Below are 15,703 nucleotides of genomic sequence, written 5' to 3'. Positions count from 1 at the left end.
AGGCCTATATTTTGATCTAGGTGTTGGTTACACAGATGGATATACACACACTAATTGAAGTATATACTTACTAGTTATAGACTTAAGTTGTGTCTCATTTAAAAAATTTTAAATAGCTATTGGGGCTGTCCCCATGGCATAGTGTTTAAGTTCGGCGTGCTCTGCTTCGTGGCCCAGTTCAGATCCCTGGCACAGATCTACACTACTCGTCAGCCGTGCTGAGGCAGCGACCCACATACAAAGTAGAGGAAGATTGGCACGGATGTTAGCTCAGGGCGAGTCGTCTTCACCAAAAAAAAAAAAAGGAATTTAAATAGTTATCGGCTAAACAAAAGTGGGTAAGATGGAAAGGAGAGCAGAATTTGTAGAGGGAAAAGATGCAAAGTTGGTTCTGTGGTTAAGTTTAAATATTTTATTTGTCCCTTAATTAAGACACTCAGGTAACTTCTTCATTTTATTTACATCCTCTTTCCAAAAATAATTTTTAAAAGGATGTGGCTAAATCATTACATGAAGGAAAGATCTGTCTTCTTGCTTATTAATCTTCTTTCTTTTTATTTATTTATTTTTTTTAAGACAGAGCAGCCTCATTGAGAAGGGCTTGCTCTTATCTTTTTTTTTCTTTTTTTTTTTTGTGAGGAAGGTCAGCCCTGAGCTAACATCCGTGCTAATCCTCCTCTTTTTGCTGAGGAAGACCAGCTCTGACCTAACATCTATTGCCAATCCTCCTCCTTTTTCTCCCCAAAGCCCCACTAGATAGTTGTATGTCATAGCTGCACATCCTTCTAGTTGCTGTACGTGGGACGTGGCCTCAGCATGGCCGGACAAGCGGTGCGTCAGTGCACACCCGGGATTTATTTTTGTTTTTATTTATTCATTTTTTTTTGTGATGAAGATCAGCCCAGAGCTAACATCCATGCCAGTCCTCCTCTTTTTGTTGAGAAGGACTGGCCCTGAGCTAACATCTGTGCCCATCTTCTTCCACTTTATGTGGGACGCCACCACAGGGTGGCCTGACAAGCGGTGCGTCGGTGCACACCCAGGATCTGGACCCGGGCCATCAGCAGCAGAGTGCTTGCACTTAACTGCTACACCACGGGGCTGGCCCGTGAATGTTAAGTTTCTTAAGAAATATATGTGGATATATGTGTGAAAGGACTTCAACCATTCAGATGATTAGAATCTTTTTCCGTTAACTTTTTTGCGTTTTGATTATCAACGTTTTTAAAGAGTATTCTTTTTTTTGGTGTTTTTTGTGAGGAAGAGTAGTCCTGAGCTAACATGTGTTGCCAGTCCTCTTCTCTTTTTTGCTGTGGCAGATTGGCCCTGGGCTAACATCCGTGCCCATCTTCCTCTACTTTATATGGGACACTACCACAGCATAGCTTGACAAGCAGTGTGTTGGTGCGTGCCCGGGATCCAAACCTGTGAACCCCAGGCCGCCAAAGCGGAGCGCGCAAACTTGACCGCTACGCCACTGGGCTGGCCCTTAAAGAGTATTCTATATGTGTAGTATGTGAATAGTCAATGGTATATGTCAAAGCAGTACATTGTTGATTGGCCAACAAGTAGTAGTGAAAGTTCAGATGTGAGAGAATTAATCAGGGAAGGTTCAGTAGAGGGCTTGAGATTTAAGCTGGCACTAGAAGGATGGACAGAAATTGGATGAGGATCCTGGACAAGTTAGAGAGGAATAATTTGAACAAAAGATTCTCAACAGGAATTGTATCATTTTTGGATTCAAGAAAATTTTGTGTTCAGATTAGGCTTAATACCACAGAATTCCCCATATTGTTTTTTAATAATTTTAATATATTGCTTTAATGGTCATATATTATTTGGAATCTTAAATTGCAGAAAGTTCTGCAATATTCTTAATTCTGCCTCTGAATGTGGATAGATAACAGTACAGATGATATTCTACAAAACATCTCAAATAGTTCTTGGTTGTATCATCTTTTTGATTGGTGGGTGTTTTATCATTTGACCAAGACTAAGATCTATTAGTTTATTATTCATTAATTTTTATGAATGGTATTAAATAAAATATGTAGTGTCTGGCATTTATGGATCTTGAGCAATTTACACTCACTTTTCTGAATCTCAGTTTTTTCATCCAAAAGACAAGGATAGTGACACAGGTTGCAGGATTTTTATGAAGATTAAGATAAGAATGTATGCAAAGTGGCTTGGATAATCTGGGAAGATGTTTAATTTTCCATTAGACTTTTTTTTTTAAATAAACTTTTTATTTTAGGTTTACAGAAAATCTATGAAGATAGTACAGAGAGTTCTCATATACACCACATCCAGTTTCCCCAATAGTTATCTTACATTAGTATGGTACATTTGTCAAAATTAGTGAACCAATTTTGATACATTATTATTAACTACATTCCATACTTTATTTAAATTTTCTTAATTTTTACCTAATATCCATTTTCTATTCCAAGATCCTATGTAGGATATCATATTACATTTATTTGTCGTGTCTCTTTAGACTCTTCTTGGCTGTGACACTTTTTTAGACTTCCCTTGTGTTTGATGCCCTGATAGTTTTGGGACCTGTTGCTCAGGGATTTTGTAGCATGTAGCGATTGAGATTTGTCTGATGTTTTTCTCACAATTAGACTGGAGTTATGTGTTTGGGGGAAGAAGACCACAGGAGTAAAGTGCCATTTTCATCACATTTTATCCAGGGTACGTATTTTCAACATAACTTATCAGTGTTGATGTGCCTTTGATCACCTGGCTAAGGTAGGGTTGGTCAGGCTTCTCCACTGTAAAGTTAGTCTTTTTTTCCCCTTTTCATACTCTGCTCTTTGGAAATAAGTCACCATGTGCAGCCCCACTTGAAGAATGGAAATCCATTAAACTTTCAGATAAAAAAATGCTTTATGTGAAGCTTTTTTGAATATCAATATACAACCAATTTGTTATTGAATTCTCTTATAAGAACTTAGCAGACATACTGAGTTCCTCAGGTAATGGATGTGAATGGTATTGTTCTCAAAAGGCTGGATTATAGTCACAGCACCCAAAAGATGTGTCAGGAAAGCTAGTATTGTCTTAAGAAAAATATTTCAAAACTTTCCAAATATATGCTTACTACTCTTTCCTGATTCACTTTTCCCGCTTTTTACATTCCTTCTTAATTCACACTGGGAACATTTCTGCATTCTGCCGTTAGCCTACTTCTCCTCCTCCCTGTATATCTGTGATTCCCAACCAGGGGAGGGAGGGGACATACCATCCTCTAGGTGCACATTAGAATCATGAGATGTGGTGTGTTTTGATGGATAGTTCAGAAAATCATGTTCAATAAACATTTTTTCTGAAACAATCCACAAAAAGCAAAGTTTGACAAAATCTTGGCTGATGGTGGATGTGCAAAGATAGACTGGGGGGATAATAAGGCAAAATGTTTTAAAATGATTGAGAAACACTGCCGTGTATGCCCTCAGATAAGTCTAATCAGCTTATACACATCTCATGGTTTTAGATAGGCTTTATTTGCTGATGACAAAGCCCAAAACTTTATATAGCTCAAGATGCTAGAACCACATTTTCAAATGCCTACTACTAGAAGTCCCAAGGATAACTCACACTTAACATGCTGAAAACTAAACTGTTTATCTTTTCCAAAGGAGTTTCTACCCGTTTTTGCTATCTCAGATAATAGCACTTCTCTCCAACCACTTGTCAAGCCTAAAACCTCATTATTCTTCACATCAGAACTATATTCAAGTCTTGCTGATTTTTCTTACTGCACATTGTTTTTGTCTCTTGAATTAAGGTATTAATGTACAAACTGTAGTTTGTAAAGTGCATTGCCACTTTACACAAGTGTAGTTTGTGAAGTGCTCTACTACTACTGGCTTGGTTCAGGGTCTAGTCCTTTCTTTCCTTGACACTTGCAGTAAACTCCCAGCTGTGTTTCTTCCTCAGATTCATCCTCTTCTATACTGTATCCAGACTAATCCTCTCACAATTTAAAAGTAACCATATTTGGTAAGGGAATTAATTTCTTCACTTTGCACCATACACTGTTGTAATATTGAATTGCCATGTACATAACCTGCCCTTTATCTCCTCTGCCCTGTTATCTTACTGTTCCTTTGGCCTGTTGTGTTCTCTCACCTCTCCTCACTTCTGAAAACCTTCCCTGAACTCCTCAGTTGGGCAGAGTCCTCTGCCTCTTTGACAGACCCTCCAGTTGGAGGACAGACTCTCCAATTCTTGTAGGTCATAGAAAGTAGTTTTTGCCTCTGATGGAATACATCATACTTTATTATTATTAGTTATTTGTTTGCTTGCCCATTAAATTGTATGGTCTTCTAGGTAAAGATTGTGATTCATCTCTGTGTTCCCAGCACAGTGACTGGTACGTTCTATAGTAGATGCTCAAGAAATGTTTGCTGAAGTGAAGTATGAAGTGTATCACTTGAGATCTTCCAGTTCAGTATCAAATAAAAGGAAACAGTACACATGATTGAAAAAATGTAATATGCTATAAGAGCTAGAATCTAAGGTCAGAAGACTGTCAAACTGACATTACGCTGTTAGTATGTAAATTAGTAGGTGTTACATGTTATATACAGGTGACGTCTAGAATACAGTTATCATAAACAGTATCTGTATTTTCTAAGGAATTGCTTTTGACCCTCTTGACCATCTCTCATGTTCATCACTGGGACTATAATATTTGTGTTAAGAGGTATCAAATTGGTCTTTCCAGGAAGTCAGGTTAGAAATGAGTGGAGAATGTTTATGTTATATGAGCTTGGTATTTACTGCAACAATGACCAGTTCACCTTTTCCTTTCTCTTTGTGAGTTGTATTTTAGAAGTGAATTTCTTGGGGCCGGCCCAGTGGCGTAGTGGTTAAGTTTGTGCACTGTGCTTTGGCGGCCCAGGGTTTGCAGGTTGGGATCCGGGGCGCACACCGACGCACCACTTGTCAAGCCATGCTGTACTGGTGTCCCATATAAAGTGGAGGAAGATAGGCACAGATGTTAGCCCAGGGCCAGTCTTCCTCAGCAAAAAGAGAAGGATCTGTGACAGATGTTAGCTCAGGGCTAATCTTCCTCACAGAAAGAAAAAAAAAGTGAATTTCTTAGTAAAGTAGCAGAACTTGGAATCCATTTTCCCATTAAAAACATTACTGTTAGTAGTACTCAGATTCTCAGACTAACTCACAAAGCCTTTTTTCCCCCCTCTCTAACAGTTTTATTGATATAATTCACATACTATGTAACTTAGCCATTTAAAAGTGTACAGTTTTTTTTATTATGTTCACAGGATTTTGTAACCATTCCTGCAATCTGTAATTTTAGAATATTTTTGTCTACCCTAAAGGAAACCTCTTATTCATTTCCATTCCACCCCACTCCAAGCCCTAAGCAACCACAAATCTCATTTCTGTCTCAATAAATTTGCCTGTTCTGGATATTTCATATAAAGGAACCATATAGTATAAGGTCTTTTTGACTGGCTTATTTCATTTAGCATAATGTTTTCAGGTTCTTCCATGTTGGAGCATATATCAGTACTTCGTTTCTTTTATGGACAAATGATATTACATTGTAGGGATAGACCACATTTTGTTTCTCTATTCATCAGTTGATGGATATTTACATTTTTTTCTACTTTTTGGCTATTATGAATTATGTTGCTATGAACATTCATGTATGAATTTTTGTGTGGACATACATTTTTATTTCTCGTATATTTGTATATTTCTAGAAACAGAATTGCTGGGTTATATGGTGACTCTGTGTGACTTGTGTGTGTGTGTGTGTGTGTGTGTGTGTGTGTGAGTAAGATTGGCCATGAGCTAACATCCATTGCCAATCTTTCTCTTTTTCCTGAGGAAGATTGGCCTTGAGCTAACATCTGTGCCCATCTTCCTCTATTTTGTATATGGGACACCGCCACAGAAGGGATTGATGAGCAGTGCATAGGTCTGCGCCCGGGATCTGAACCTGTGAATCCCAGGCTGCTGAAGCAGAGTGTGCAAACTTAACCAGTGTGCCACGGGACTGGCCCCCCTCTATGCCTCTTTGAGAAACTAGCAAACTGTTCCGCACGTTGGCTGCATCATTTTACGTTTATATCAGCAGTGTATGAGGGTTCCAGTTTCTCCACATCCTTGTCAGCACTTGTTGTTGTCTGTCTTTTTGATTAAAGCCATCTTAGTAGGTGTGAAGTAGTATCTCATTGTGCTTTTTTTCCCCTTTATTGTGAAATTTTTGTTCTACATTATTGTTTATCAGTCACCATATAAGTGCATCCCTCCACCCCTTGTGCCCATCCCCTACCCCCCTTGCCCCTGGTAACCACCAAACAGTTCTGTCTGTCCGTGTGTTGGTTTATCTTCCACTTATGAGTGAAATCATGCGGTGTTTGTCTTTCTCTTTCTGGCTTATTTCTCTTAACATAAAACCCTCCAGGTCCATCCATGTTGTTGCAAATGCGACAATTTTCTTTGTTTTATGGCTGAGTAGTATTCCATTGTATATATACACCACATCTTCTTTATCCAGTCATCAGTCGAGGGACACTTGGGTTGCCTCCACGTTGTGGCTATAGTAAATAATGCTGCAGTGATCATAGGGGTGCATAAGCCTCTTTGGATTGTTGATTTCAGGTTCGTAGGGTAGATACACAGTAGTGGGATAGCTGGATCATAAGGCATTTCTATTTTTAATTTTTTGAGGAATCTCCATACTGTTTTCCATAGAGGCTGTGCCAGTTTGCATTCCCAGAAGCAGTGAATTAGGGTTCCCGTTTCTCCACAGCCTCTCCAGCATTTGTTGTTTCTTGTCTTGGTGTTTATAGCCATTCTAAAGAGTGTACGGTATCTTAGTGTGGTTTTGATGTGCATTTCCCTGATGATTAGTGATGTTTAACACCTTTTCATATGCCTATTGGCCATCTGTATATCTTCTTTGGAGAAATGTCTGTTCATTTCCTCTGCCCATTTTTTGATTGGGTTGTTTGTTTTTTTGTTATTCAGTTGTGTGAGTTCTTTATATATTATGGAGATTAATCCCTTTTCAGATATATGGTTTGCAAATATTTTTTCCCAGCTGGTGGGTTGCCTATTTATTTTGATCCTGGTTTCATTTGCCTTGTAGAAGCTCTTTAATCTGATGAAGTCCCACTAGTTTATTTTTTCTTTTGTTTCTCTTGTCCGAGTAGACATGGAATTTGAAAAGATCCCTTTATGACTGATGACGAATACTGTACTGCCTGCCTGTATTTTCTTCCAGGAGTTTTATAGTTTCAGGTCTCACTGCTTCAGGTCTTTGATCCATTTTGAGTTAATTTTTGTGTATGGTGAAAGAAGATGGTCTACTTTCATTCTTTTGCATCTGGCTGTCCAGTTTTCCCAGCACCATTTATTGAAGAGACTTTCCTTTCTCCATTATATGTTCTTAGCTCCTTTGTCAAAGATTAGCTGTCTGTAGCTGTGAGGTTTTATTTCTGGGCTTTCAATTCTGTTCCATTGATCTGTGTGTCTGTTTTTGTACTGGTACCATGCTGTTTTAATTACTATCGCTTTGTAGTATATTTTGAAGTCAGGGATTGTGATGCCTCCAGCTTTGTTCTTTTTTCTTAGGATTGCTTTAGCTATTTTGGGTCTTTTATTGCCCAGATGAATTTTAGTGTTCTTTGTGCTATTTCTGTGAAGAATGTCCTTGGGATTCTGATTGGGATTGCATTGAATCTGTAGATTGCTTTAGGTAGTATGGACATTTTAACTATGTTTATTCTTCAAATCCATGTGCATGGAATATTTTTCCATTTCTTTATGTCGTCATTGATTTCACTCAGTAATGTCTTATAGTTTTCATTGTATAGGTCTTTCACTTCCTTGGTTAAATTTATTCCTAGATATTTTATTCTTTTTGTTGCAATTGTAAATGGGATTGTCTTCTTGAGTTCTCTTTCTGTTAGTTCATTATTGGCATATAGAAATGCAATTGATTTCTGTAAGTTGATTTTGTACCCTGCAACTTTGCTGTAGTTGTTGATTATTTCTAATAGTTTTCCAGTGGATTCTTTAGGGTTTTCTATATGTAAGATCACATCTTCTGCAAACAGCGAGAGTTTCACTTCTTTGTTGCCTGTTTCTATTCCTTTTATTCTTTTTTCTTGCCTAATTGCTGTGGCCAGAACCTCCCGTACTATGTTGAATAAGAGTGGCCACCCTTGTCTTGTTCCTGTTTTCGGAGGGATGACTTTCAGTTTCTCCCCACAGAGTATGATGTTGGCTGTGGGTTTGTCATGTATGGCCTTTATTCTGTTAAGGTACTTTCTTTCTATAGCCATTTTTTGAGAGTTTTTATCATAAATGGATGTTGAATCTTGTCAAATGCCTTCTCTGCATCTATTGAGATGATCATATGGTTTTTATTCCTTGTTTTGTTAATGTAGTGTATCACATTGATTGATTTGTGGATGTTGAACCATCCCTGTGTCCCTGGTATGAATCCTACTTGGCCTTGATGTATGCTCTTTTTATGTGTTGCTGTATTTGGTTTGCGAATATTTTGTTGAGGATTTTTGCATTTATGTTCATCAGGGATATTGCTCTCTAGTTTTCTTTCTGGTATCAGGGTGATGTTGGCCTCATAGAATGTGTTGGGAAGTGTTCCATCTTCCTCTATTTTTTTGAATAGTTTGAGAAGGGTATGTATTAAATCTTCTTTGAGTGTTTGGTAAAATTCTCCAGAGAAGCCATTTGGTCCTGGACTTTTATTTTTTGGGAGGTTTTTGATTATTCTTTCAATCTCTTTACTTGTGATTGGTCTGTTCAGATTTCTGTTTCTTCATGGTTCAGTTTGGGAGGTTGTATGAGTCTAAGAATTTATCCCTTTCTTCTGGATTGTCCAGTTTGTTGGCATATAGTTTTTCATAGTATTCTCTTATAGTCCTTTGTATTTCTCTGGTATCCATGTAATTTCTCCTTTTTCATTTCTAATTTTATTTATTTGAGCCTTCTCTCTTTTTTTCCTGCAGAGTCTGGCTAAGGGTTTGTCTGTTTTGTTTATCTTCTCAAAAAACCAGCTCTTTGTTTCTTTGATCCTTTCCACTGTTTTTTTGGTTTCAATTTCATTTATTTCTGCTCTTATTTTTTATATTTCTCTCCTTCTGCTGACTTTGTGCTTTGTTTATTCTTCTTTTTCTCATTCTGTTAGGTGTAGTTTGAGGTTGCTTATTTGGGCTTTTTCTTGTTTGTTAAGGTGGGCCTGTATTGCTGTGAGTTGCCCTCTCAAGACTGCTTTTGCTGCATCCCATCTGAGTTGGTATGATGTATTTTCATTTTCAGTTGTCTCCAGATATGATTTGATTTCCCGTTTAATTTCATCAGTGATCGATTGGTTTTTCAGTAGCATGTTGTTTGGTCTCCACATCTTTGTCACTTTCCCGGTTTTTTCCTTGTAGTTGATTTCTAGCTTCATGGCATTATGGTCAGAAATGATGCTTCTTATGATTTCAATCTTAAATTTATAGTGGCATGCCTTGTTTCCCATCATGTGGTCTATTCTTGAGAATGTTCCATGTGCGCTTGAGAAGAATGTGTAATCTGCTGTGTTTGGATGGAGTGCTCTCTGTGTGTCTATTAAGTCTATCTCGTCAAGTTTTTTAAGTCCACTATTTCCTTATTGACTTTCTGTCTGGATAATCTATCCATTGATGTAATTGGGGTGTTAAGATCCCCTACTATGGGCCGGCCCTGTGGCTTGGTGGTTAAGTGCGCGCGCTGCAATGCTGGCGGCCCGGGTTCGGATCCCGGGTGCGCATCGAGGCACCACTTCTCCGTCCATCCTGAGGCCGAGTCCCACATGCCGCAACTAGAAGGATGTGCAGCTATGACATACAACTATCTGCTGGAGCTTTGGGGGGAAAAAATAAAATAAATAAAATCTTTAAAAAAAAAAAAAAAAAAAAAAAAGATCCCCTACTATTATTGTGTTGTTGTTAATATCTCCTTTTAGGTTTGTTAATAGTTGCTTTATGTACCTTGGTGCTCTTGTGTTGGATGCATATATATTTATAAGTAATATGTCTTCTTGGGAAGTGTCCCTTTTATCATTAAGTATTGCCCCTTTTAGTCTCTCATTTCCTGTTTTATCTTGAAGTCAGCTTTGTCTGATATAAGTATGGCAACACCTGCTTTCTTTTGTTCGCCATTAGCTTGGAGTATTGTCTTCCGTCCTCGCGCTCTGAGCCTGTGTTTGCCTTTAGAGCTGAGATGTGTTTTCTGGAGGCAGCATATTGTTGGGTCTTGTTTTTTAATCCATCCCACCACTCTCTGTCTTTCAATTGGAGAGTTCAGTCCATTTACATTTAGGGTAACTATTGATATAAGATGGCTTATTGTTGCTGTTTTATCGCTCATTTTTTGGTTCTTTTGCATTTCTTTTGTTCCTCGTCCCATGTGTTTCAGGCTACCAGTTCATTTTGGTAGTTCTGTATGGTGGTTCTCTTAGTTTTCTCTTTATTTATCGTGTGTGACTCTGTTCTGATGATTTTATTAGTAGTTACCATGAGGTTTGTATTAAAAAATCTCATGGATGTGATAGTCCATTTTCTGGTGGCCTCTTATTTCCTTAGACTAAGTCGATTCGATCCCTTTCCTCTTCCCCTTTTAAGTTACTGTTGTCACAACTTATTCCATCTTATGTTGTGAGTTTGTGTTTAAAGTGATGAGGTTATATTTATTCATGGTGTTTTCCTTCCCTTGATCTTTGGTTTTATAATTAAGTGTTTGCTAATCTATTCTGATATAGAGCTGCAATTTTTCTGATTTTGTCTACCTATTTTTTTCCTTGTTTAAAGCTTTGTATCCCCTTTCTCTTTTTTTTTTCTGAGGCTTGAGGGCCCTCCTGAGCAATTCTTGTAGTGGAGGTCTGTGGCAATGAATATCCTTAGCTTTTGTATATCAGGGATAGTTATTATTTCTCCATCATATCTGAAGGACATTTTCGCTGGATAGAGTATTCTTAGCTGAAAGTTTTTGTCTTTCAGAATTTTAAATATATCGTTCCACTCTCTCCTAGCCTGTAAAGTTTCTGTCGAGAAATCGGCTGAGAGCCTGATAGGAGTTCCTTTGCACGTTATTTTTTTTTTTTTTTTGGTCTAGCTGCCCTTAATATTTTTTCTTTGTCGTTGACTTTTGCTAGCTTTACTACGATATGCCATGTAGAGGATCTTTTCGTGTTGATATATTTAGGAGATCTATTGGTTTCATTCACTGGTATTTCCAGCTCCCTCCTCAGATTTGGGAAGTTCTCAGGTATTATTTCTTTGAACAAGTTCTCTGCTCCTTTTTCCCCTCTCTTCTTCCTCTGGACTACCTAATCCTTATGTTGGATTTCCTAATTGAGTCGGATATTTCTAGGAGAGTTTCTTCATTTCTTTTAAGTCTTAGTTTTCTCTCCTCCTCCATCTGGAGCATTTCTGCATTGCTTTCCTCAATCTTGCTAATTCTTTCCTCTGTATTGTCACCTGTGATCCTTAAGGCTTCCAGATTTGTCTTTATCTTCTCCATTCTGTTTTTCATCTCCAAGATGTCTGATTGGTTTTTCTTTATAGTTTCAATCTCTTTTGTGAAAAAATTCCTGATTTCATTGAATTGTCTATCTGTATTTTCTTGTATTTTGTTGAGGTTTTTTATGATAGCTATTTTGAATTCTCTGTCATTAAGGTTATACCTTTCTGTGCTTTCAGGGTTGATTTCTGGGTGTTTGTCATTTTTCTTCTTGTTTGAAGATTTAATATATTTTTGCATAGTGCCTGATGGTGTTGGCTTATTTTTCCTCACTCTGAAGATATCTGGTCGCAATTTCCTCCTGCGCCACTCAGTGAGGGTCAAGAGTTGTGTCTTCTGAGCCCTCCTCAATCTGCGGGTACTCTGGTTGGCCTGTGGCTGGGCTGAAGCATGGTTGACCTGAAGTGCGGCTAAGCGGAGGCTGCTGGGGCTGGAGCTGGAGCCTGGGAACAGGTGGGACTGGAGCACGGCTAGGCCAAAGCAGCTGGCTCGGGCGCGACTGGGCAGTAGAAGCTGGTGCTGGAGCACAGCCAAGCCTCAGGGTGGCAGTGCGAAAGCAACTGGAGCTGGAGCACGGGGAACAGCTGGAGCTGAAGTGCAGTTGGGTCGAAACAGCTGGAGCTGCAGTGCAGGTGGGCCACAGAAGCTGGAGCTGGAGTGCAGCTGGGCCGAAGTAGCTGACGCCAAAACAGCTGGAGCCTGAGTGCGGCCAAGCAGAAGCAGCTGGGGCTGTGGCACGGTCGAGCCAGGGCAGCTGGGGCTGTGGCACGATCTTATCCCAGCCAGCCGGAGCCACTGGGGCTGGAGTCAGAGCCAAGCTGAAGCACCACTGAGCTGAAGCTGCAGGGCTGCTGTACTGAAGCACCGGGTGGGCGTCGGGGGTGGAGGGGAGCGGGATGCTTACTTTCGCCTCCCCGATCCCAGGGGTTTCTTGCTTCCCTGTCACTCTGTGCTCTCCTGAAGTGCTGGCTTGTCAAAGGCATCCGTGCCACAGTTCTGCTCCCTCCATAGGGGAGTTCCCCACAGGCTGTGAGGGATCTTGGAGAGCACTGGTTTTTCCTTGGAGGGCCGCCCCTACCCGCCTCACTCAGAGAGCCACGTGGTCTCTGTCTCAGGTTCGCAGTCCTTAGGGAAGGCAGGGAGCTCCTCTTACCTCCTTGCACTTCCTCTGGGGATTCCAGCGCCTACGCCCTTGGATGTACGGCTGTGTGGGTCCCTCAGATGTCCCTTGTGTTGTGTGAATAACTTCTCTTGGTATATGAATGTCTTGTTTGTTGTGTCTTAGAGGGGGAGAGTTCATTGGGGAAAGCTCACTCCGCCATGATCCGTACGTCACCTCATTGTGCTTTTGATTTGCATCAAAAGGCTTTTAAACCCACAAAATAGCTAGAATATTATAAATTTGCAGTAAAAGCAGTATATATCAGTTTAGTATTCACTGCTAAAAGGAGAGGCTTAATGTTTTAATGGTTTGGCTTTTGGGCAATTTTTTATTTAAATTTAAATTTCAGGTCCTTCTTTGGGGCTGGAACAGAATTAAATTCATTTAGAAAGAAAAGTTATTTAAGTTAAAACACAAAATAAGCATTTTGAAAGCTATTTGCAAAATGCTGGTTTTGTTAGAAAAGAATGAGAAGAGTGTGAGAGGGATTTATAAAACATGTAGTGGCTTTACCTATTGATTGGCTTTTCAGATGAGGCTGCAACACCTCTCACTTTCTTTGATACATATTTGCCACTGGGCCCATGTTTGTTTTCTCTGTCATGCTTAAGGTAGTTTTTTTTTGGTTTACTAGTAGAAAAAAGAGAGATATTTCTTCTTTTTTTCCCCCACAGTTTTACTAAGGTAAAATTGCCAAATAAAATTGTATAAATTTAAAATGTCCAGCATGATGATTTGACGTATTTATACTTTGTGAAATGATTACTATAATCAGGTTAATTAACACATCTATCACTTCACATAGTTAACTTTTGTGTGTGTGGTGAGAACACTTAAGGTCTGCTCTCAGCAAATTTCAACTACACAACAAAGTATTATTAACTCTAGTCACCAAGCTGTACATAGATTTGCAGAGTTTGCAAATCCTTGCTGTTTTTGTTAATAAAGTCAGTTCCTTTGTGAAGAGATTAGGATCTATCTGTTTTACTGTCTGCTTCTTCCTTCAGCCAAATCTTTGAGTCAGGGCTCTGGAACTAGGGGTGGGGACAATGGCAAGCTTTTCTTGGAGTAATATCCTTGCTATAGGGGCTGAGCTCTTGGTGAAGGGGAGGAGTGCAGCAACCTTTGTTCCTCTCAGCATGCCTCTTCTGGTGTAGAGCACCACCTCTTGAGTTGGGGGCAAGGGTTACCAGTGCCCCAGTATTCTCACATGCAAGGTAGAGCCTCTGTTTCACAAATGAGACTCTTAACTACACACTCTCTTGAGACTTAGCCTTAGTATCAGGTAGCTGGGGGTAGGCTGAGAAATGCTGATGTCCTGCCCCTCCCAGGAATAAAGCCCTCTGTCTGGGTGCTGCAGGGAGAGTGATCCCTGTGATCTGGTCTGCAGCAGTCTAAAGTGGAGGCTGCAGTACTGAGCTGGGTGTGGGGAGGGAGGGAGCATCTTGGCTTAGATGCCACAGATTCTTGTCTTTCTTACTGAATTTTCATACATTTTCTTGAATAGATGTTTCTTTGCCCTTAGGATCATTTCCAGAGGTTTTAAGTGATTATTGTGGTTTTTAAAAATAGTCCTCACCAGTTTCCCTGGGAAGTGGGTCAGTTGAGCTCCTCCTGCTGTTGTGCTGGAAGTCAGTCTCCTCTAAGTCAGTGGGTTCTGAAACTTAAAAGTTTTAAACCCTTAATCCTCTTTTTTTTTGTTTACTTGTAAAGTAGCCTTGACTCTCCCCCCTACATTGCTGCATTTTATTCTCCTGTTGCCCAACTTTCTTTTCTTCATTGTATTTATACATGAAATAATATTTGTATGTTTTTTATGCCTCCTTCCCCCTGAAATGTTAGCTTTGTGAAGGCGGGAGACCTCATCTGTTTTGTTTAACACTTTCCATTTCCCCAGTTGTAGTTATTCCTTAAAAGAGGAGGTCAGTAATACAAAGAAACCTCATTGGTTGATTTCATTTTAGGCAGAAAAACTTTGGAGAAGTAGTTCACAATTCTGGCTGTATATTTTTTGTGTGTGTATGTGAGGAAGATCAGCCCTGAGCTAACATCCATGCCAATCCTCCTCTTTTTGCCGAGGAAGACCAGCTCTGAGCTAACATCTATTGCCAATCCTCCTCCTCTTTTTCCCCAAAGCCCCAGTAGATAGTTGTATGTCACAGTTGCACATCCTTCTAGTTGCTGTATGTGGGACGCCACCTCAGCATGGCTGGAGAAGCGGTGGGTCAGTGCGCACCCGGGATCCGAACCCGGGCTGCCAGTAGTGGAGTGCACTCACTTAACAGCTAAGCCATGGAGCCGGCCCCTCTGGCTGTGTATTAACATGCTTTTGGGAACTTTTACAGAATTCACGAGCTCTGGACCCACTTCCAGAGATTCACATTTAATTGATATGTAGTGGGGCTGGAGTTCTCTCGAAAAATCTGAGTTTCTTCCAGAATTTCCTAGGTGTTTCTGGTGTACAGTCAGAGTTGAGAAACACTAAAGAAGAATGGCTCTTTGTGGATAGGCCTTCTACCCAAAATGAAAGGTTATCACTCACCTGCTCTGTCTTGTTTGTGAGATCAGCCTTGGTTAGAGGGAGGGAAGAGGTTCTATTCTTTCCAGAAGGAAGAACACCCATTTTCTAGGTTCCCCCCTTTACATCCCACGTCCACTAGGTAGTGGACTATAGAAAGATCCTCTCTCCCCATGTGGAAGTCTGGAAACTTCAGTTAAAAAGAGATATTTCCACTCTAGAGAAGGGGCTGTTTCCCTCTAAGACAAACATGATCTTGATTGGTTTCCCGTCTCTGACTGCTACTGTTGCAGGGTTTCCTAACCTTTTTTGTGCCATTGGAATTCTTTGGTGGTCTGGTGAAGCCTTGGACCCCTTCTCAAGTTAAATATTTTAGATATAGGAAATAAAATGCATAGCATTACAAAGGAAACAAGTTATATTGAAGTGTAGTTATTGAAATAATAAAATTTGTACAGTAA

At 39.8% G+C, this 15,703-nt stretch overlaps 1 protein-coding gene across 3 annotated transcripts in view; it reads left to right on the top strand.

The window, feature by feature from the left end:
* Window positions 1-15,703, top strand: part of RPRD1A (regulation of nuclear pre-mRNA domain containing 1A) — an 87,297-nt gene that overhangs the window by 67,605 nt on the left and 3,989 nt on the right. The window contains exon 8 of one of the 3 annotated variants that reach the window (XM_087439148.1): window positions 2,631-2,700. The exons of the other annotated variants lie outside the window; for them this stretch is intronic. Within the exon in view, the coding sequence (XP_087295274.1) occupies window positions 2,631-2,700 (70 nt within the window). The remainder of the gene's footprint in view (window positions 1-2,630; window positions 2,701-15,703) is intronic. 3 annotated transcript variants of the gene reach the window in all.

The sequence above is a fragment of the Ceratotherium simum genome, chromosome 14, assembly GCF_057802395.1.
Source record: "Ceratotherium simum simum isolate JZ-2026a chromosome 14, ASM5780239v1, whole genome shotgun sequence".
NCBI lineage: Eukaryota > Metazoa > Chordata > Mammalia > Perissodactyla > Rhinocerotidae > Ceratotherium > Ceratotherium simum.
The sequence above is the reverse complement of the archived record's forward strand: the minus strand, read 5'-3'. Positions and strand labels throughout refer to the sequence as shown.